Here is a 21,929-nt window from a genome sequence, read left to right as displayed (position 1 = left end):
TTAGCATATCTTAGCGTATACTCGCAATTTATTGTTTATGCATAATACATGTTATATATAACTTTTTTTAACTATTTTTATGCAAAAATATATAAAAAAGTGTTTCCTATCCATTTATGTGCGTATTTTTAGCGTATCTTAGGATATCTCCGATACGATACGATACCCTTCGATACGTATCCTAATTTTGATCGGTCGATCGATACGACGATCGATATCGATACTTTAATCCTTGCTCTTTCTCCTTCCAAATAATAGTCCATGCCTTCATCAGTTAGAGGGGGAAAAGTGGTGGCAAGGAAACAATGGGGCTGGGGCTCATTTTTATGGGGCTGCAGTGAAAAAACCATGGTAGTCTTAACTGAAAAGGAATTCACATTTCTGGTGCACCCGTTCCTTGAGAGTTAAGACAGTTATAGGTTGCAACTGAAAAGGAATTTACTTTTCCAGTGCACCCGTACCTTGAGAGTTAAGACAGTTATAGGTTGCCCTCACAAGTTCTTTGTGGACAAAAGCAACTGGAATAGTACGTGGAATTTCCCATGGATTTGGCCGGATTTCAACATTAATGTGTCCTCCAACACCTATTTCATTTACTGCCATTTATGAGTACGTACATGCAGAGGAACTAAACTCGATTTTAACCTTGAGATTTGTAATCACCTCCCCTATCTTTTTTTTTGCCCAATCTTCTCTTCTGTTTTATTTTTAAGATTTGTAATCACCTCCACTATCTTTTTTTTTGCCTAATCTTCTCTTCTGTTTTATTTTTAAGATTTGTAATCACCTCCACTATCTTTTTTTTTGCCTAATCTTCTCTTCTGTTTTATTTTTAATGACCAAGTTTACCTCCACTCGGTGAAAAATAACGGTGTCAATCATTTTAGTTTAAGTCATGTTGAATCAGTTTCATTGTATTACTTGACCAGCCTGAGACCAAACCTTTAAGAAAGTTTTAATTTTGATCTTGGTCCAATTTGATCCGATTTCTTGTTGATTTTTGTTATTAGTTTGTAGTCGTGCTACTATCGAATTTAGTCCAATTTCGATTGTACATGTATACATAAAGAAATCAATGGAAAAATTATGATTTTTTGGGTTTTTGTTTCTTATCAGTTTGTAGTCCAATTTAGACCACGGTAAAAGAGACTTCATACCAAGTCGTTAGTGATGGGATGGGCATCATTACGAAGGATAAAGATAATTTCGACCTCATCTAGTAAGAGATAGTGATGATGACAAGCCTGGATGAACCCTTCTCCAAAAGGGAAATTTTTGCTTTATTTTCTATTTGGCAAAAAGGTTAGATTATTGGCCAAATGGCAACTTCCAACCATTTGTCATTCGTGTACCTGACCTTAATACCAGAGCCCAGCACTTTCTTTCGAGGTTAGAAGGATTTGGAAAGACCATATCCAAGTCAAGACTGCCTTAAGATTTTGCTGGCATTGAAGCCAAAAAATTAGTATCACACCTAAGGAGTCCAGAAGTAGAATCCATCTTATAAATAATTTCAACCAGATAATTGTAGAATGTATTATCCAAACTTAAATTTCATGAATTTTCTTAAATTAAGCCAACCATGCAACCAAGTGTGCATAGAATCATCACAAATTACATATAAATTTTCCTTCCTGTAAACATGCAGGCAAGACACACCATTTTGTTTTGAAATAAACCCCACTACCAAGCTTCAGATTCTTGACACAACTTATTTTTCCAATTAATTAAAGTGAACAATATTTAAATAACAAATAATACCTGCTCCAAGCATAGAAACAAATTATCATACAAAGAAACTTCTCTTTGAAATTTGTTTATATCTCAGGCCACAAGCAGAGAAATCTGAGTTCTTACCTCAGCATCTGGGAGCAGGTGATGGGGATCTTCAGGCAAGCAGGACAATTTACCTAGAGAACCTATGCTAAGAATAATAATACACATTCACAAGGTTCTTCCCACTATTTGAAGGCAATCATCATACGACAGTCTCCAAGGAATTTGAAGCACCTTCTCGCGAGAAATAAAATACCCTGCGAGTGAGTTTTAGATTATGTTCCACCAAGAAATTCATAAGCATGGAGAAGTTCCTGGCTTTCTAGTATAAATGCGTATATGATAATTCAAAGCAAAACGCATGATTCAACCACACTATTTAAAAGCACATATCCACAAGCACAAAGACTAACAGTTGAGTTGATGGTCGCATGTGGTCGCATATGCATGTACACACACACACAAATTGTTATATATAGACTAATAAAGTGCAATGTATCAAATGTATCACTATAGCAATAAATGTATGACACGTTGTATCTGGAATATGGAATGTCTTCCATTATAATGTAAGGTTGAGTCTCAAGGTATTTTGCACCACAACATGAATACATTTTGCTAAAAACACATGCAAACATTAAAACAATCAACTCTGGAATTCCAACGAGACTTCACACAAGAAAAATATCCCATTCATTCCTATAGTGTGAAAACTTGAATGCCTGGGTCGCCCATCCTGACATTGTGAAGGATACATGCTACCTTCTAACATGGAATTAGCAGCAGATTGTCACTGATAAGTTACAAAAAAATTTAAAATTTACAACCATACCGGCAGCAGGTGCGAAGCCAAGATTTCTTTCTTCGACGAAGGGGAAGGGGGCAGAGGGGAAATTCTTAACCGTAGCTGAGCAAGGAATGTCCTACCTCCACTCTAGCTAAGAAATCTTACAAACATTATTTTTCCCAAAGAAGACAATTTTTAAAAACTGGACTCAACAGCATGGCCTGGCAGTCGATAGTCTGGCCATCCGGTCAGATGATCTGAATAGCCTGATATGTTAACATAGTGTATGCTCCAAGATCTACATAGGTACAGTAAAAGTTACTAGCCTCTTTGTAAGCTCAATGGTGCATTGATTATGTGCCAACATTGATGACAAGGGTTCAAGGCTTTTGGTAGTGAGAAGAGAAGAGAGGAGGTATGGACCAATAGCTTATCTTAGGCATAGTTGAATTGCTTGACTTGACTATCAAAATTTTCTAGGATTTCATTCTATGTGCTTAATTGTCCTGGTAAGCAGAGGTCTATCAAACTAGAAGGGGCTCCAGTATACTTATGCTATCATGAACACTCTTAGCATCCAACAGCATAAGTCAACTCCCACCAAATTATTCAATTCTTGGACGTTTTATTATATTCAAGGGAAAATGTATACATTCAGTACTATCATATATCATAGCTAATACAAATATCATGAGCTCAACCTGTTCATCAACACAAGGCACTTCGTTTTCAAGCGGAGACTCTTATTTCAAACAAAAATACCATGGAAACATGAACACATGCCTACATTGTCCCATTGGATATTATAAATGGAATTATTTTTCCAAACAAAACAAACCAATACCAAAAGGCTAGCTGTCATAGGAAAATATACATACAAGAAAAATTCGCATTCTGAGAAATGAAAAGAAACAGAGGACAATCCTTAAGTGAATTACCTGAATCTATTTGGAGAGAACACTCATGAGATCATTAGGAGAAAAATGTTGCAATACAGGGACACCCACTTTTGGGTTCTCCACAAAATCGAAATTGAGTTCTTGCTTCACTCTGTCTCCAGTGTTGTCCATATACGTCTTTCCATGGCCAGAGTTGCTTGTTGGAAATTCAATATCATCTACTGCAAAACGGCTTGGAATGGAAGTACCTTTACCAACGAATCCAAGATTCCTACCAGGCCCTTGATCTTGCAATGTAGCTGCTTTTGTGTCATAACAGTGTTGAATCTCGCATGGATTAGAGATGAACCCTGGCAATTGGCTGGCAGTACTAAAAGATACGGATGAGTTTTGAACTTGCCAACTTGAGCAGTTGTCAGCTCGGACCGCACAAGATGACACTGGCGAGGAATTAGAAGCTGGAATTGTATACCCATTAAGCACACCAGTATTTTTGAGATCCCCATCAACTACTTGTCCAATACCCAATGAGACGCTATTGGGTTGAGAAGAAAGCAAGCTGTAATCAATAATGGCACTGCTATTAAAGTTAGAGCTCTGATTGAGGGGAACGGTACTGCTTCCTGCCTGATAACTGGCCGATGATTGGGAGGGGACAACACGGCAAGAAGGCTGAACATTAATTGTGTGGCTGGGTTCAGATAGCACACCCTGTTGTGGATGCTGCTGCTGCTGTAGCATTTGCATCAACATATTATTGTTCTGAGTGTTTAGCCCCCCAAAATTACCTGAAGGACCAACAGCACCAAGAGAATTAGGTGGCCAGGTTCCAAACCCAGAAGGAATATCCTCAACAGACATGTTGGATTGCGGAAACTGTTTGGCTATGTTCGATTGACATTTTATAATGGGTTGACCGAATGCCACACCACGTTCAACTGGAATGCATTTGGGTCCTTGTAACGATGCTTGAAGAAGAACTGGTTGGTCCATTGCTGGCAACACCAGGCCACCTGTTGGCCGACCCAAAAGCTCAGCCTGCAAAGCAGCCAGTGTCTGAGGAGGAATTTGACCAGAGGCAGCCAATGCTTGGATATCAAGTCTGCCTAGTGAACCAAGTTTTGCATTTGATTCTACCGGCCCACAGAATGAATTGGAAATCCCCCCTTGTTGCTGAGCTACTCCACTTAACCTCTTTAAATATAGTCTGAATTTCTGCACATTGACAAATCAGAAATAATGGTAGTCAATACAGCTTCAAGTTAATGTCTGTCAAGTTTCCAAAAGCATAATCTATCGTCATATTGATCATTCGTATAACTGAAAACCAGACATAAATCATGCATCAGCTGATTTAACAACATAAAATGAACATAATGCTGTGAGGTTTTAGATTAACAGTCACCCCCTCTCAAGGACCACTAGATTTTTAGCAGGAACCAAAAGACTGAAATGGTTTTTAATAGTTTTCATGACCATAGTTGTCAAGGCGTCACTTAGGTGACCGTTTTGGCATCCAGGCACCTTAACAACTAGTGTCTGGTCACCTAGGCAGGCATTTGATCACCATGTTGGTGTCCCCTTGCATCCAGGCCCCTCCAACGCCTCGGTTGCCATAACGACTATGTTCACGACTATGTAGATGACTATGCCATCTCCACTGCATCCTAACCTCAACATACTCTCAACTCAACTCAGCCTTACCCCAACCAATGAAGTTGCAACCTCAACAGACTGCGCAAATAAATACACAAGCATTGGATTATAATGTGCGTAACTTTAAGTCTTTAAGTCTTACACACCAATCGAGGTTAACCATACTAGGGAACTACAGAGAGGTGGCAGCAGGAATGATCCTCAGACTATTCTTGGTGTTAGCATTTAATGACTGCACAGCTTATCGATCACAATTAGCCAGCCTCCAGAATGTTGCTAACTAAGGAAAATGTGGAAGGTCAAATAACCATACTAAATAATCTTAGGATAGAAGCCAAAAACCTGACCACAAATATAAGATCATGAAACGGGAGCTTTTCCACTTACACCAACCCTGGCGCATTTTTGCACTAAAATAACTACCAAACAAAATATCATTCAAAGTATCCAGTCAAGCCATTGAACCAGATATCAGGAATCAGAATTAAAAAAACCAGATGACACAAAATGTAATACAAACTATTATATCCTCATGTTTCATAATATGATATTCAATTTGTGAACTCCAACGACCACAAAACAATGTAATATTCTACCAGTGGAACTTGTCCATGCATTCTCATTATATGATAGTAAATTTAGTAACCTTTGTACCACGCTTCTCAGAGATCATTGGACTCGGAAGTCTAACCGTTCATTTTATCTTGATGGCCCATTGAGATAAGCTTATATTGGCAGTCCAAATATATGCCATGTGGCAGAACTTTTGGCAGTTAAATTTTGTGGTCATGGTGTTCGAATCACCATCTATTAGTCTAATATGCTATAGCCCAATCTGATTTCCCCACGTGGAGATATAAAGCCTTAAAAAAAGGTCGAAAATTCAATAGCGGCAACTTTGGTACAACTTCAGATCAACTCATCAACCACGATAAGTTCAGGGTAAAGTACTAATACGGTGATCTATGTTTTAAAAAAAAAATATATATATATATATATATATAGATTGGACCGGAGCTGATGACGACAGAAGATATATGCCAGTATATTGTGCATTTCTTGGTGGAAGTCTAGTTACATGATGTAAGAATACGGTATTCAAGTGCAAAAGTAGAATATAGAGCTACCATTCACACTAGATGTGAATTGATGTGGCTAAAGTCTCATGGACGAGTTGAAATTTCTATTGATCAAGCCTATGGAAATGTTTTCTGATAACCAGGCATCCTATCTTTGATGATATGAGGGTGACTACCACTTCTCGTGTAACAGGTGATGCTTGAAGTTATTTCAACTCCTACGAATATTCCAATAATCTAGGTGACATTTTTACTAAAGCTATTTCAATGGTCCCCCTTTATTCAATTTTGTTACAAGCTGGGTATGTAGATATATAAGCTCCAGCTTGAGAGGGAGTAATGTAGGACTAGGTCAAAGACGTCCTAACCCACAGTAGGATCATAGGAACTGATGACAGTAGACCTTAACATATGAATCCAGCAGAAGAACAATAGGTAATAAACTTAAAACCAATTCAATGATAAGATATATGAGTACATGGGGTAACCACAGGTCTGAAACCAATATGAACATAAGCCCTCAGCTACAGTACAAACGTCAGCATAACCCCCACTGTTGGCTTAGCAAGATGAGCTCTAAATTCAGAAATAGCAACTGACTCGGAACTAGTACCTAAACAATTCTGAGTCTGATGCATCAAATTTTCCAGTCAAGAGTACAACTTGTGAATGGAAATAACTCCTAAGAATTTCAGTTTATTCTGATGGCCGAATGCTAAGTTAGGAAGGTAAGGTGATTCAGAATTAGAAAGTAAAAATCCAAATTAGCAACTAAAATGCCCACTGCCACCTTCAGCCATTGGATTAGCTTCAAAGCACTATTGAAGAAGAGGCCTAGGATGATTATTAAATCCTAAAAAATATTTAATAAATCTTTTGAAAATTCTTCTCCAAGCAAAGCACATTGGTGCCCCACAAAATCTGTTAAATATCTCTTTCTACCAGATGCTGATCGATGGCTACATACGGACAGATTGTAGGATTCAGTTATAACAGAATATGGCTCAACTATATAACAGAATATGGTCCACAAATACTGGCCCAATGGGGAACAATCTGGCCACAAACACTGCAGGTTCCTCACCCATCAATGTACATCAAAGAGTGTTGAGCATAGTTTATCAACCATTGAGGAGTACTTCTGTCCTTATTTGTCTATACAGGGATATAACTGCAATTACTAGAGTAAAGATTGGATGAGAGTGTACTCTCTCTCTCTCTCTCTCTAGGGGTGGGGGCAGTGTGGTCTTTTCACGCCCGCCTGTGTCTAAGCATAGGCGCATCTTCAGCGCTAGGGGCGGGGGGAACAGCATGGTCTTTTCACGCCCACCGGGCGTAGGCAACACCAGACTGGCAAGGTTCTTTCTCCCTATATATATATATATATATATATCAGATTTCTGTTTGGATATGATCAACAAATCTTTCTTGAGAAATAAAAAAATAGAGGTTTTGTTGTTACCATACTTCTGAGGGAATAGAGAGAAGAATATAACTTCAAAAGTAACCATATTCTCTTAAAATTAATAAATTCAGTTATGATCCATTGCGCATGTTACAGTCGTAAGGTCCTGATAATGACCATCAATTGTAAGTAGAGTGGAACTACCAAACTACCAGATGACATCAGTTCAGTATATTCAATGTCAAGATATTTTACAAATGTCCAATGAAATAGAAGAATTCTTTCTCAACAACAAATGAAGCATCTATAAATTTTAGTGATATAGCAGTACAAGATCCTATTCTTTTATTCAAACCAACTTCACTTTCTCCAACTAACCTATCAGAATTTTATTTTTTTTATAGACGCAATATCCCTATAATTATTCTATAAAATTTCGTTGTTTTTTTCTTTCAGAGATTTAGGTTATCCCCAGGAATGATTCTAGTAGAGGTATTATATCTATACTGCTATATTGAATTTCTGAATTAAGGTCAAAATGGAGAATAATATCTCATTTTACTTTTGTTATCCTTAGCCTTCTTCTTGGGGGATGGGAGGTGAATACCTCCTTAAATTCCTCAATGTGATATGGAAACTTTAGTGCAAAATTACAATATTATATATAGTTATTGCTACTACTGAAATCTAAATAGCAAATAAGAGAATTAGTTTGGCAACCATAAACTATTTTAAAATTACCACTGTTACAGTGAAAATACTTCAATAGTTCATGTCCATATAGCTGAAAACAAGAAAAAGAAGAAAGAAAGTTACATGAAAGTCTTCCAATTATTGATTCATTTATCATCAGTACATCAAAATCTGGCAAGTTAGAATTGAACCTGCAAATGGCTTGCAACATTTTCTCTAGTTAAACCTGGAACATTCATCAATTCAAGAATTCTCTTGGGAACAGCCTCTGCAAATTAAAGCAAGGAAATTCATCAGATTAATGGCAAAGCACAATACATAATAAAGAAATGAACAAATAAATGGCCAACCACAATGAAAATTTACAAAGTGTTATCAAAATGTGATTACTTAAATCCCAAGATGATATTTGAAAATAAGAAATATGATAAAGAAACTAAGGCGAAAGGTAATAATCAGGGGCTCTTACTCTCAATTCCAAGCTGATTCACAGCACTGACAAATTGTTGATGCAATTCCACTGACCACACGACACGAGGTTTCTTTGATGTACCCGGGTCATCATTTTCCAAATCACCCTCATCTTCATCATCTTTAGGATCCCTCCTCTTTTTCTGACCTTTCCAACTGCCATCTGTTCCTTCATTAATGGAAGAAGCATAGTCAGCATCATCCCCTCGTTTAGTTCGATCATTTTCTTCCGCACTACCAGATTGTTCATGTTCTTTATTCTCACTCCACTTTTTTCTGACAACATGCTGCCATATATTCTTCAGCTCTTCTAAGCGTACGGGCTTAATCAAATAATCACAAGCCCCATGTTTGATTCCTTTCATCACAGCACTGGTTCTTGCATCACAAGACATCACTATGAAAGAAATATGAAATTAGATTATAAACCAAAATATCCAATACAATTTGACTAGGGGAAGGGGAAATAATTACTCACTAATAACAGGTAGGTCCATCTCTAGGCCAACATGTTCAAGGAGCTTAAATCCATCCATATCAGGCATATAAACATCACTTATTACCACATCAAAAGAACCTTTCCTTTCGCGAAGCAGGTCTAGAGCAATAGCAGCCTGGGAGCAAGTTGTAACTGCAACAAAGTAAATGTAGGTCATTGTTTCTGATGTAAGAAATTCACTGAGAACTTCCAACAATTGATATTTCCATCTCAAGAGAAGGCAGTCAAGACACCAATATTACACCAGACCCAGAACATTTCTTAGAAATCATTAATCACAACCATGTACTGCAGAATATGAAAACACAAAAGTATATTTTTATGGTATAAGCTAAAAGGTAAACTTTTCAGACAAAGATACCATTCCTGCAGACTGAAAATGACGTTCAATATCCATGACATGATGCCATTCATGCAGCAGAAAATGCAGTCCAAGACATAGTTGTCAAGGCAATCCAAGGCAGCGGAGGGGTACCTAAGCGCTTAGGCAAGAAGGCATCCAAGTGTTATTTTTTATTTCCCCTCTTTTCTAGTATTATTTAGTATGGCTACAAATACCTTATATCATCAAAAATCAATATTAAGCCACAAGAAGTCATCAAAAATCAACATTAAGTCACATCAAGTCATCACAAATCAACATTTAGAGAAATGTTCATGTTCTCTAATAAGTTTTACTGGTAAAATGATTTTATTTTTACATGAAACTATTTGCATTAGGTAGAACACAAAACCAGCTTTCCAACAAATCTAAGATTGCTTAAATCTGAGTTGTATTGACAAAGTCATGTTCTGATCAAACTTATTTTCAAGTGTGCGAATGTTATTAAAATTAATTGAGTGAAAATAAAATTATGGACATCAGAACAAAATATTATTCTAATGCACTTTTGTTTTTAGCAATATTTTACCACGATAATATTTATGAAATTTTCAAATTTGAGAAAAACATCAGCATTTGAAAGTTGAAAATTGCCCCTACAACCAAAAACCCAGTTTTTGTTCTTGAACTGGTGTGTTGCCTTTTTATCCTTTTGGTATTTGATTTTTAAACTATTTTTACTAGAATCAAATAGGAGGGTGTTTTCCTATTTATAAATAATATCTTAAGTAAATGAAATAACAAATATAAAAATATTTACTTAAATGAAATTTGACATAAATAAGTATTTGCGCCTTGCAGTAAGGCGCTAGTCGCCCAAACCCCAACTACGCCACCTGGATGCCTAGTTGTCGCGTAAGCACCCCCTTGACAACTATGCTATTCTTTGTGTTTTTGGTGGTTGTATACTGTATGTTTGTATGGCTTATTTCATGTCTCTATTAATGAAATTCAGATACTTATCAAAACATATTGGATTGGATTTATAGAATCCTAATCCAGCCTAACTTACAAACTTAATAACAAGTAAAAAAAAAGGCCCAACACATACATAATCCATCCCAAAGCTTATTTCCAATAAAATAAGCCTATTTAGATGATTTAACTGCATCTGAGAAATCTGTTGTGCTGGCAAAAAGAATAAAGAGAAGAATATGGGGAAACGAAAGGAGAGAGTATAACAAAAAACGAAAAGAAAATCTCCGGCAGTGGGGAAAGAGAGAGAAGGGAGGGAAATACCTCTCATTTGATAAAGGAAAGACGAGGAAAAGCCAGGTAGACCATTACCAAATAAAAAGGATTAATCCCCAATAACACATAACCATCGTAGGTATATCTATTTATAGAAAAAAAATCCAAATAAACTCTACATCTTGGACTCAACTAACTTCACTAATTAATCAAGACTCTAGTTTCCTAAACCAATACTAACACTTATAGCCCATAGATGAGCAGAAATTTTACATTTTAAAAATTAAAAGAATCCTAATCAACATAATGTAGGGATGGATTTGACAACCAAACCAGTCCCAAAACTGCAACAACTTTTAAATTAGAAAACAACCAGATTACAGCCTATATAAGACAATAATTCCACAAACCAGAAATAACGAAGAAGGATTTCTCAGCAGTCAAATCGATCTCCAAAACTGATCCTTTATCAAATCAGAAAATAGACCAGCAACTAGGACTAATTCAGGCACAATAATGAGTCCCAAACACAGCCCAACCAGAATACCAATCACAGAAAGACAGGGGGACAGAAAGGACCCTATCGGTTCTGTCCTCTGTTCAGAAATCCACTACAGGACAAAAATATGGTGATTTCGTATATCTCAAAAACCACTGATGAGAAAAGGCTCATATGTGGATCAAGTTTCTTCCTAGGTGAGGGGAATCTCTGATCAAAATTTCAGACCAAACTGATGGAGAAATAGACCTGGACAGAATCTGAGATTTCTTCGCAGAGCACTTTATCGCTGGACAGAACTGAGTAAAAGGTTGAATTAAATACCTGTGACAGTAGGGCAGTAATAGGGCCTCATAATACCTTGAAGAAGAAAAAGAACACTTGAAGAAACCCTCCTGAACTTCACGCCGCAAGGAGTCGACCAGATCACCAGCCCCTTGTTCTGTGATCACACACACAGAATATCCAGTAGATGCATGGCAGCGACCAGCAGCAAGCTCTTTTTTTTTTAAAATCAAAATTGTCTCTCTATGATGAGAGCTCTCCTTTATTTATAATAATGATGGGGAGGGTTTACAAGTAATAATAACTCAGAGTTACTAAATCTGAGTTACTAAAAATTGATTACAAGAAGTTATTAAAAACTGAAAATTAGAATCTAATGAAAATAGAAACTAGTCTAGACAGAAATTAGAAACTAACAATGACTTGAAATTAAAAACTAATTTAGGTACTGAAATTAGAAACTAAATATCCCCATCTAAAAAGGAAACTAAAGAAAAAGAAAACAAATCACTGAATCCTGTATGCAACCTTAGAACCCCTAGTTTAGACCCCATAAAAGTAGCCCAATATACTCCAAATCACATGGACTGAAAGACCAACACGTATACAACCCAACCCTAAGCTTATTCCTAATAAAACAAGCCTAGTTTGGTGAAGAATCTGCATCACAACAGTACCAAGAGAACCCCAATAGCCAACTACTGACACATACACGGGACACACAAAACATATCCTATGACCAGCTAATCTTCCCCTTATAACTGTAAAACATAAATCACTCTTGATTCTATAATTAATCCTCAAATACACAAGAATAGATCTAACAACTCCATTAGATATCCCAAGATGCTCCTGCATCACATATGCCGAATACTCTTTTGAATTATAAAACCCAGTTCTCCATCTTCGCAAAGCCATTGGCTTCAGTCTCAGTCCTTACCCATACTCTGACATTCAATTATTCATGAAGAAAGCACAGATGAAACAAAAACCCAATTGATTTTTCATGCAGAATGATTGCCTTACTTGCAGGGGATAAGGCCGTGTGCATTCTACCCTACCAGACCCTGCAGTAGTGGAAGCCCCATGCGCTGGATCGCTCTCTTTTTAAAGTTTGCCTTGCTTTCATTGCAGTAAAAAAAATTGTTTTTCTTTTCCAAGTGTCTAACTTTGTGAGAGAAAGGGACAAATTGTAATGACACAAATAACAATTAGGCACCAGAAATATCCCTTAATATTTCTTCCCAACTCATTACCAAGTTCACCTGATAATCTCACGCCACAATCACTTCTATGATGATATGAAGTTCAGATCAAAGAGCAAATAATCTGGAAGCCTTCATAAAAAAATATTAACCATCTATTTCCATATGAGGGCTCATTGCCAAATGAAACATTTATGATCAAGTTTAAATTGCCAGAGGGGTCCCCTCAACACTGGCCAAATCAAAATCACCTTCTACATCCCGCTGAAGGTGTCTACAATAAAATCCCTCCCCTCCCCTCTCCTCACCCACCCCAACCCAACCCAACCCCCCCCCCAAAAAAAAAATAATTATAACATTGGTTGCATTATCCTGAGTTAGAATCGTTCAGAAGCCTCATAAGGTCAGTTACTTTCTCTGTACTCCTTAATACCATATTCAAACAAAGAGATCGCTTTCCTAACTTGGCCCAAAATTTAATCTTGGATTTTTATATTAGAATTTAGGGCTTATATTGATATTTCATTTTTCTATAATTTTATTTGATGTATAAGATATGAATTGTAAAAATAAATCAATCAATATTAATCCAACCATTGCAGAAACCAAGGTCAACTCAACCCAGCCCAACCTGACCCAATCCTGCCCTAACAGGGTCAATTAGGGCCGATTGGGTTGGCATGAACCCTGTAGGGTTGGGCTTAAACATGAACCCAACAGGGTTGGATTGGACCTAAGTTGAATTTTGAGGGCCTAAGGTTGGGTCAGGGTTTTAAGAAACCCAACCCAACCCAACCCAGCCCTATTTCACCCCTGGCACCCACAATGAATGAGAATTCATATGTCATTGAAACCTATACCTACTTGATACGGATAGATCGAAAATTCATTTTTATGTTAAAAGAAGTCTATTTTGATGTCATATTAGTACAATACATTTTAATACAGTCGATATGTATTGGTATTAGTAATGACATTACCAATGATCCATACCAATACTAATAACATGAATTAATCCTTGGATCAGATAGTAGATACTACTCGCCAAGGTTATTTTCGTGGTCTGGACTCTAGAGCACCCCACACACTATAGGGTATAACTTTTAATTACTACCAAGGTTATAGGTATAAGTATTGATGTTTGTATCAGTCTTAGTCATACCAATACAATATCGATTGATTAAATCTAGTGTAATTTCAAAATTGAACCATTTCTTACTCGATTCTTGGCATCAGACTCCATCAATACCACTAGGTATTGGCCAATACAACTAATACGATACCGTAACTAATAAACTGGTGCCACATGGTGGGTAGGTCTGGTCTTATCCTGTTATAGATAAGATTCTAAACCTCCTCGCATAATTTCAAACCAAAACAGTTACTCCAAAAGGAATTTCTTATCTAAACCTGTGAAGTCTCAAGGTGTCAAATAATATGTAACTTTATTTTTTTGCCTTCCTAGTACAATATATTTTTCAATTTCAACAAAATAAAAATCTCATCATTTTACATATGCACTCATAAAAGCGGGTGACATAGCTTTTATGAACTATTAGTATAATACATTTTTTTCTTTTCAACATAAGAAAAATCTTCTCACATTCTATTTTTTTTTTTTCACTGTTTCAAAAATTGTAATTAGATCAGTCAAATCAGCTGATTTGGATTGGAATCGACTATGATTAATCTTGATTTTAAACATTCCGATTCACCGATTCTATGATTGGAATCTGCACCGAAATTATAATCAATAAGAATCAGCAGAAAAAATGCCCCCAAAAACCCAAATCTAAATTGATCAAAATCAGAATCAATCTTAACCAATTCTGATCTAGATCAGCTGGTTCGGCCGATCCAATTTTAAATTCTCAAACAAAGAGAGGGAAAGAGAAGAAATGGTGGATCAGCTCATTCTTATAGGACTTGTGGTGGGGAAGCCATGGTTGTCCTAACTGAAAAGGAATTCACACTTAACTGTGCAACTTTACCTTACCTTAGACGGTTATAGGTTGCCCTCACCAGTTCTTTGTGCACAAAAGCCACCGGGATATTGGAATTTCCCTTGACTTTGTCTGGATTTTAACTAGAATGGTAATAAAATATGTTAGTGTTACATAACTTTCATAATTACCCACAAATGATAGGTTTAATTTGATAACTGAATATAGAATTATTTGGATTTAGTGATATGTAGTCATATGGAGTAATTTCCTTTTTAAGTTTAAAAATTTTACTTTCCTTCTTTCTAAATTTTCTTTGCAATCAAACATAATCTATGTTTTTTTATTTTCCCTTCACTTGGTGAAGGATTTTTTTATTTTTCCTTTTTTTGGATAAGGTCAAGAAAAGTTGAGAGAGAAAGAGAGAGAGAGAGAGAGAGAGTCCACATCTTTGGCTAAGTAGTATTCATGTAGCTAAGCCTATTTAATTAGGATAAGGCATTGATGAGTTTAGTTTACATGTAGAGACCTATGGGCAGTGAAAAATCTATCTCGAATAGAAGATGCTTTACTCCTGTAAATCTTTCATTTAACAACCCAAAAAAAAAAAAAAAATGTGATTTAATGCCTGAGGCTCTCGTCATTGTGGAATCCAAGGCGGGACAAAGATGTACACAACCTTACCCGCATTTTGTGGAGAGACAATTTTCCCTGATTCAAACCCACGACTACTAAATAGCAATAAAGCAAACTTATGATTTTTACTGAAGCCCGCCTCAAGTTAATAACTAAACACTCTAAAAATCAAGATATCGTCAAGAATGTTGAAACAGCCACTCAACAATTTTAAAGTAAGGCTGTGAAGTTTTCGCCCTATAGACCTCACACGTGCGGGAGCCTCGTGCACCGGATATACCCTTTAATAAAACTGCTAAGAAAAAAAAGGGGTGGGGGGAGGTAGACTGAAATAAAATTCCCCAAAAAGGTCCCAAATGTGAATTACTACCAAGAGTGAAAGATACATTTTCTTCTCATCATTTGTTGTATTTGGGTGTTATAGTCCTACTAAGGTAGAATATGGAGAAGTTCATTCTTCTCAAAGCTTGGAGGTAGGAAGCCTAAGATTTGAGTTATATGACTTAGGAGAAGAATGACAATGCCAAGGGAGGGATTGCTTACGGGCACCTCGACTAATCCTCGGGGAGACTAGCACAGCAACCCACCGCCCACTGTCTCCACTTAAATCAAAGATGTACAACGCCTATCAACACAATCCCCAATTCGCCCTAACCATCAATCCACGGATGGGTTGAATGAATGCTCGTTGCACATCTCATCATCTCTTCCTTTTAGCCACCCAAAAATATGAAAACTTACAACTCTTCCATTACTCGCCTAAATAAATAAAAATAAAAATAAAAATCTAGTTTCGGACTCCTCCCTGATTTAAGCTCTTGACTCATGAGCAATCAAAACTCTATCTTGAATAGAACCTGCCTACTCAACTGAAATAAATATCCATATGCGATACTAGGTCTCCTACTGGAAATTTCTCATTTAATAACCCAAATTTCTCTTCTTTAGAAGAATTATTACAATTCTCCCATGTGACTGGACCATAGATTTAGGTATCTGATACCGAAACCAAAAAATTAAATAAATAAAAGTTTGTACTATGCAATGTTCTGTTTCTCTCTCATGCTAAGAGAGAAACTTTGCTTCCCACTTACATATTTAAAGCAATTTCCTTCAACGATCTGTTTGTATGGTAAAATCCCTATAATGCCAATTCAGCTGTTAAATTGGCTGAGGATGTGGTAAGTAGCATACTTGCTAATGGATTTGCACTGGGGAAGAATTGAATGCCCTTAATGAATGGCATTAAAGTCCGGTCAATCCGACTCAGCCCTAGCTCGTCCTGAGCCCGAACAGGTCATGGGCTGAGATTTCAACTTATAGAGTGGGTTAGAGTTGAGATTTTCCAAGTCTGAGGCAAGATTGGGTTGAACCTGGGTTGAGGTCTCAACCCAACCCAATCCAACCCAACCATGTTTATTAAGTATATAATCATATAAATATGCTAATAATAATTAATAGGTACATATAGAAAAAAGATATTTCGTTTTCCACAATCTACATATACACGAAAACTTTGGTCTTTAACCTCTGCAATGCATCAAGATCAAGCAACCAAGTAACCGATAGTATTGGGTTGGACTGGATTAAGTTAAAACCCAGACCAACCTGGCCCATTGACACCCCTAACTTTGTCCCTTAACAAAATGATTTGCTATGAAGATGAGGGTGGTGGATGAGTGATTCCAAGTGTCTGAGAATACAAGATCAGCCATTGCATCTCAAGCAATAAAAGTTGAATTAGAATTCCAAACATAATGCACCATTCACAACACATGCAACATGAAGAGCTTGCAATAAAAGGAGAGAGGTTAGGAAGTAAGAATATTAAAAGGAGAGAGGGAACAGCTCTCCATGAAGAAAGAATCTCTACAAATGATTCATTTCCCGACACCACACAACCCCAGTTTACAATTCCAAACATAATGCACCATTCACAACACATGCATCTCAAGTCGAGAGCTTGCATTATATCTAACCAACGATTTGGCCCAAGGATTACATGAACAGATAAAAGGAGAGAGGGAACAGCTCTCCAGAAGGCAAGAATGGAAAACCTGAAGGAGTTTACAATGAGGGATAAAAATCTTCTGCAATACCATGCAATATCCCTTGCAAAGGTCGACATATGGACAAAGAGGAATGGTCGGTTTGGAGAGTTAGGGCAGAGGGCAAGAGAGAGTTAATTTCTCGGGTTTTAATTCAAAAATTGATTCAGTTTGGTTTGAATACCTGGTTCGGTTCAGTTTAAGTGACAACCACTGATTTGGGTTGTTTCAATGAGAAACTAATCTAAACCAAACCGTCCATTCCTCTTTATCCACGAGTTGACATCTGCAAGGGGTATTGTAAAGAATTGCACGATCTAGGTATTGTAGAGGATTTTTATCCGAGGTCTGCAGGGTCCACGGAAAACCACGAAAGGTTTTAAAACTTCCAACGTGGACAGAAACGAAGCCATAGTAACATCTAGATGGACAATATATATCTAGAGCGAGAGAGAAGAAGCACAAGAGCGGTTACTATTAACAATTCTTGATTTTCCTTCACTACCTAACGGAAAGGAAGAGGGAAGAATAACTAACGGCGAGCAAGGAAGGGGGTTTTGCGAGAGAGAAAGAAGTAGGAAGAAGCTGGCGGTTACTATTAACTCTACCCACCAATGTCTGTTTGGAGTCGAAGAGAAGCTCCAACGTCATTTGAATGATCGGAAAGCCATGAAAGGTTCTAGAACTTCCAAAAACGAAGCCAACAATAGCCTCCCATCTGGGATCTGGGATGGACAATATCTATCTATCTATGTATCTAGAGCGAGAAGTACAAGAAAGAGTTGGTTACCGTATCTTAAGGCTTAAGCACAAATCTGGCCCAGCCCACGTGGCTCTTTGGCACGTTTCCTGGCTTATATATATTCACTCTACCTACCCCTCCAAACCTTATTTCTTTATAGCTCTCTTTCTCTGAATCTTTCTGTTTCTCGTTTCTTTCTGATATCTTGTTTACGGTGAGTGCCGATTGATTTCAATCCCAAACCCTCTCTCTCTCTCTCTCTCTCTCTCTCTCTCTCTCTCTCTCTGCAAGGTACAATTTTTAGTTACCCATTACTACAATTATCATTTGTTTTCTAAAATTTATTTACAGTGAAGCTAATTAATGGAGATTTAAACCAATGTTTATGATTTTCTTTGCCTTTTATCGGAATCCTTTCTTCTTCATCTTTTCTTTACAGTGCCGTGAGACATTTGTTGCTTTTGATATTAATCAACATTTAATTTGTTGCTTTTGATATCTTGTTTACAGTGCCGATTGATTGGAAAATCCATGCATGCAGATTATATTTGGGAACCATGTATATATGCAGATTATAAAATCTCTCTGTTTCTTGTTTCTTTCTAAAACTAATTTACAGTGCCGATTGATTTCAGTCCCAAACCCTCTCTCTCTCTCTCTCTCTCTCTCTCTCTCTCTCTCTGCAAGGTACAATTTTTAGTTACCCGTTACTGCAATTATCTTTTGTTTTCTAAAACTAATTTACAGTGAAGCAAATTAATGGAGATTTAAACCAATGTTTATGATTTTCTTTGCCTTTTATCGGAATCCTTTCTTCTTCATGCCTTTTCTTTACGTATGCCGTGAGACATTTGTTGTTTCTGATAATGTAATCAACATATAATTTGTTGCTTTTGATATTTTCTGTATACGTACGTAGTGTGTAGTGTGGTTGGAAAATCCATGCATGCAGATTATATTTGGGAACCATGCATATATGTTGAGAAAATCTTGTTAGAATAATATTTTCTGCATACCTAGTGTGGTTCAGTAATAATTTCCTTAATCCCTGCTGACCCTTTGCATCATCTGTATGGCGAACAGCTTCAGCTTCGATATGGAAATCCCTGTTGGATGGTTTTTTCGACCCACTGATGAAGAATTAATTCTGGAGTATTTGAAGAGGAAGATTGCAACACCGGATTTATTCACAGTTCCTTATATAAAAGATGTTGATCTCTATAACTTCCACCCAAGAGAACTTACTGCAGGTACGCACCTATGTAGGAACTCTCTTTTAATTTAATTTCTCTTTTCGGTGTTATGATTTTTTTCATCTTTCTTTCTAATAATAATTTGGTGTTTCGATCCTTTTTCATCATTCTCTCTGATAATTTGGTGTTGCGATCTTTATTTTATTTATTTTTTTCTTCCTTTCTTGATCTAGTCTAATAAGCTTGCTTGATCATCGACTGTTGATGTTCTTTTTTTTTTATAATCTTTTTTCCTAGTCTAATTATAAGTTTGCTTAATTAAAATTCATGATTATATATGATCAATTGTTGATGTTCATGTTGTTGTTGTGGTGGTGGTGGTGTGTAGATCATGGCGGATATGATGATGATGATGAAAAGAATGAATATTATTTTTTCACGCAGAGGAAGAGAAAGAATGAAGGAGGAAATTCCGACAGGGCAAGTCGAAGTGTCAAAAATGAATCAATGTGGAAGGCTACTAGTGGAGAACAGGAAGTGATGGATTACACATCCAATGAAATTATTGGTTATAAGACGACTCTTGTCTATTTTGAGAACAAAAAAAAGGAGTCTAAAACCAATTGGATAATGCACGAGTATCGTGCAACAACCCAAGAAACCAAGCAGGTATTTTATTTGTTTTCATTTTAGCATTCATCATCTTCAACTAATTAATTACTTAATTAATTGATTCTATTATTCTTAATTTCAGCCGTATGAGTGGGTGATTTGTAGAATATTTGAGAGGGCTCAGTCTACGAAGAAGAAGAATAATAAAGTTGTTAAAAGTGATCAAGTTCTTCAGTATGGAATACCCTTACAAGGACGACAAGAGAGCAACGAGCTGCAAGAAGAAGGTTATCAGAGTGAAGATTCATCATGGTCACACTATGCGAACCTCTTGTCATTGCATGTTGAAGAAGATTTTTCTGAAGTGGTTAACCATCATAATTTCAGCAGTACTTCTATGGAGGAAGAAGATCAAAATCATGGGAAAGAGACCCAGCAGATAATACAAGACTTTAATCGTGCCTTCAGTGTTTATATGGATCGTGGTCTTGATGGTTTCTTGGAACATCAATTTCTTTAGTAGAAAAAAATAATCTAGGTAGTTGGAGGCATAACTAAGGAACTGTCCTAACCTCCACATTGATTCCTGTTGTATCCTGAACTCTTTTTTTTCCATAGTGAAACCAGGCTGAGCATCCACCCTGCTCCGGAGTTTTTCCCTACCTAGGGTTTTCTCCGTCATCAAAAGCTTTGTGTTTAAGTTTCCTCTTTTTTTCTTTTTTTTGGAAGCTGTGTATTTAAGTTTCAATGTCTTCTCCACTCTTATTCTTATTTCATATTGGCAAGTATCCTCTATGGTTGCCTATCAAAGTACCTATAATGCAATACAACCCAAATTGAATTTGCCACTTGGCCTTACACCAACATCAGCGGGTACCACATATCAGGAAGGATAAGCAACACATACCTATGAGAGAGTAAAGAGAGAGAGAGAGAGAGAGGGAGTTTTCTCAGGTTTTAATTTAAAACTCTGAACCGGTCAGGTTTGACTCTCTTATACGGTTCGAGTTAATTGCGAACCACAGATTTTAATTGCGAACCACAGGTTTGGGGTTATTTCAATGAGGAACCAATTTTAACCATCCATCCCTCCTTATACATGTGTCACGCTCTACAGGGGGGTATCGCAAGGTATTGCAAGGTATTGCAAGATCTAGGTATTGCAGAGGATTTTTATCAAGCATTGAGGGTTTGGGCGACTGAGACAAGATCGAGAGAAAAAGATTGAAAGGTGCGTATGTCATAAACATCGACGGCTGTCGATCGCCAAAACGGCTTACAATCAGAGTGCCATATTTAGTGGTGAGGAGGTCACGCGGATCGCTGGCGTGGATGGGGAACCCTTTATTATAAAAAATAAATAAATAATTAAAGATGGGGACCCCTTTTTCCTGTCCTTCCAAATCCAATACATGAGTTATCAAAATTATCCTTCATTTTCACAATAAGAAAATCAAAAAATTGAAATACAAGTCCAACTTATTTCTGGGATAGGGATCCTCTGTTGCACGATGGGGCGTGTAGCACGCATTCAATAATCAAAACATTTTAGGTTGCATGCATTCAATAATCAGAAACATTTTAGGTTGCATTTGAAGGTCTTGGACTGCATGTCTGATTGTTTCTAATCGTTGGATGCGTGCTACATGCCCTAACGCGCGACAAAGGAGCCTGATCCTTATTTCTGTTGATACTCGTAGACATAGTAGTCCAGTTACTGAAGAACCAATCTTGCTTCGTATTGGACCTACAATTGCATAGATTTGCATTTTTCTCAAGTTTTCTTCATCTATTAATCTAAACCGTTTGATCTGCCTCTAATTAGGGTATTTGATACATTAGTTTTTGTTAAAAATAAATACTGATTTGATCCCATACTGACACGATATGGTTTAATACGATCAATATGTATTGGTATTAACAAATGT

The 21,929-nt window shown here is 36.9% G+C and overlaps 2 protein-coding genes across 3 annotated transcripts; one reads left to right on the top strand and one right to left on the bottom strand.

Moving 5' to 3' along the window:
- Window positions 1–1,701: 1,701 nt before the first annotated feature.
- Window positions 1,702–11,707, bottom strand: LOC122085745 (two-component response regulator ORR21-like). Of its 2 annotated transcripts, none has more exons than XM_042654299.1 (6): window positions 11,662–11,707; window positions 9,245–9,397; window positions 8,765–9,163; window positions 8,487–8,563; window positions 3,502–4,677; window positions 1,702–2,033 (listed from the first exon to the last, which is right to left on the bottom strand). In XM_042654299.1, exons 1-5 carry the CDS (start codon window positions 11,690–11,692, stop codon window positions 3,508–3,510), a joined length of 1,830 nt encoding a protein of 609 aa, XP_042510233.1. In that variant the 5' UTR covers window positions 11,693–11,707; the 3' UTR covers window positions 1,702–2,033; window positions 3,502–3,507. The 2 variants fall into 2 exon arrangements, with proteins under 2 accessions (XP_042510233.1, XP_042510243.1); XM_042654309.1 differs by lacking the exon at window positions 11,662–11,707 and adding an exon at window positions 9,627–9,647.
- A 7,561-nt stretch (window positions 11,708–19,268) lies between these two features.
- On the top strand, window positions 19,269–20,521 carry LOC122094664 (NAC domain-containing protein 101-like). Its single transcript, XM_042665290.1, has 3 exons — window positions 19,269–19,446; window positions 19,778–20,058; window positions 20,144–20,521. Exons 1-3 carry the CDS (start codon window positions 19,269–19,271, stop codon window positions 20,519–20,521), a joined length of 837 nt encoding a protein of 278 aa, XP_042521224.1.
- Window positions 20,522–21,929: the final 1,408 nt, after the last annotated feature.

Source organism: Macadamia integrifolia, chromosome 1, assembly GCF_013358625.1.
Source record: "Macadamia integrifolia cultivar HAES 741 chromosome 1, SCU_Mint_v3, whole genome shotgun sequence".
Classification (NCBI taxonomy): Eukaryota; Viridiplantae; Streptophyta; class Magnoliopsida; order Proteales; family Proteaceae; genus Macadamia; species Macadamia integrifolia.
This window is presented reverse-complemented; position numbering and strand designations above follow the sequence as displayed.

What these genes read in the sequence shown, in the direction of transcription:
- LOC122085745 (XM_042654299.1), bottom strand. Translation starts at nt 11,692, where the DNA reads ATGAGGCCCTATTACTGCCCTACTGTCACAG. An exon ending in GAATCAGCTTGGAATTGAGA is followed by an intron (nt 8,564 to 8,764) that starts GTAAGAGCCCCT and finishes TTTAATTTGCAG; the next exon opens with AGGCTGTTCCCAAGAGAATT. An exon ending in ATGTTGCAAGCCATTTGCAG is followed by an intron (nt 4,678 to 8,486) that starts GTTCAATTCTAA and finishes GTCAATGTGCAG; the next exon opens with AAATTCAGACTATATTTAAA.
- LOC122094664 (XM_042665290.1), top strand. Translation starts at nt 19,269, where the DNA reads ATGGCGAACAGCTTCAGCTTCGATATGGAAATCCCTGTTGGATGGTTT. An exon ending in CCCAAGAGAACTTACTGCAG is followed by an intron (nt 19,447 to 19,777) that starts GTACGCACCTAT and finishes GGTGGTGTGTAG; the next exon opens with ATCATGGCGGATATGATGAT. An exon ending in CAACCCAAGAAACCAAGCAG is followed by an intron (nt 20,059 to 20,143) that starts GTATTTTATTTG and finishes TCTTAATTTCAG; the next exon opens with CCGTATGAGTGGGTGATTTG.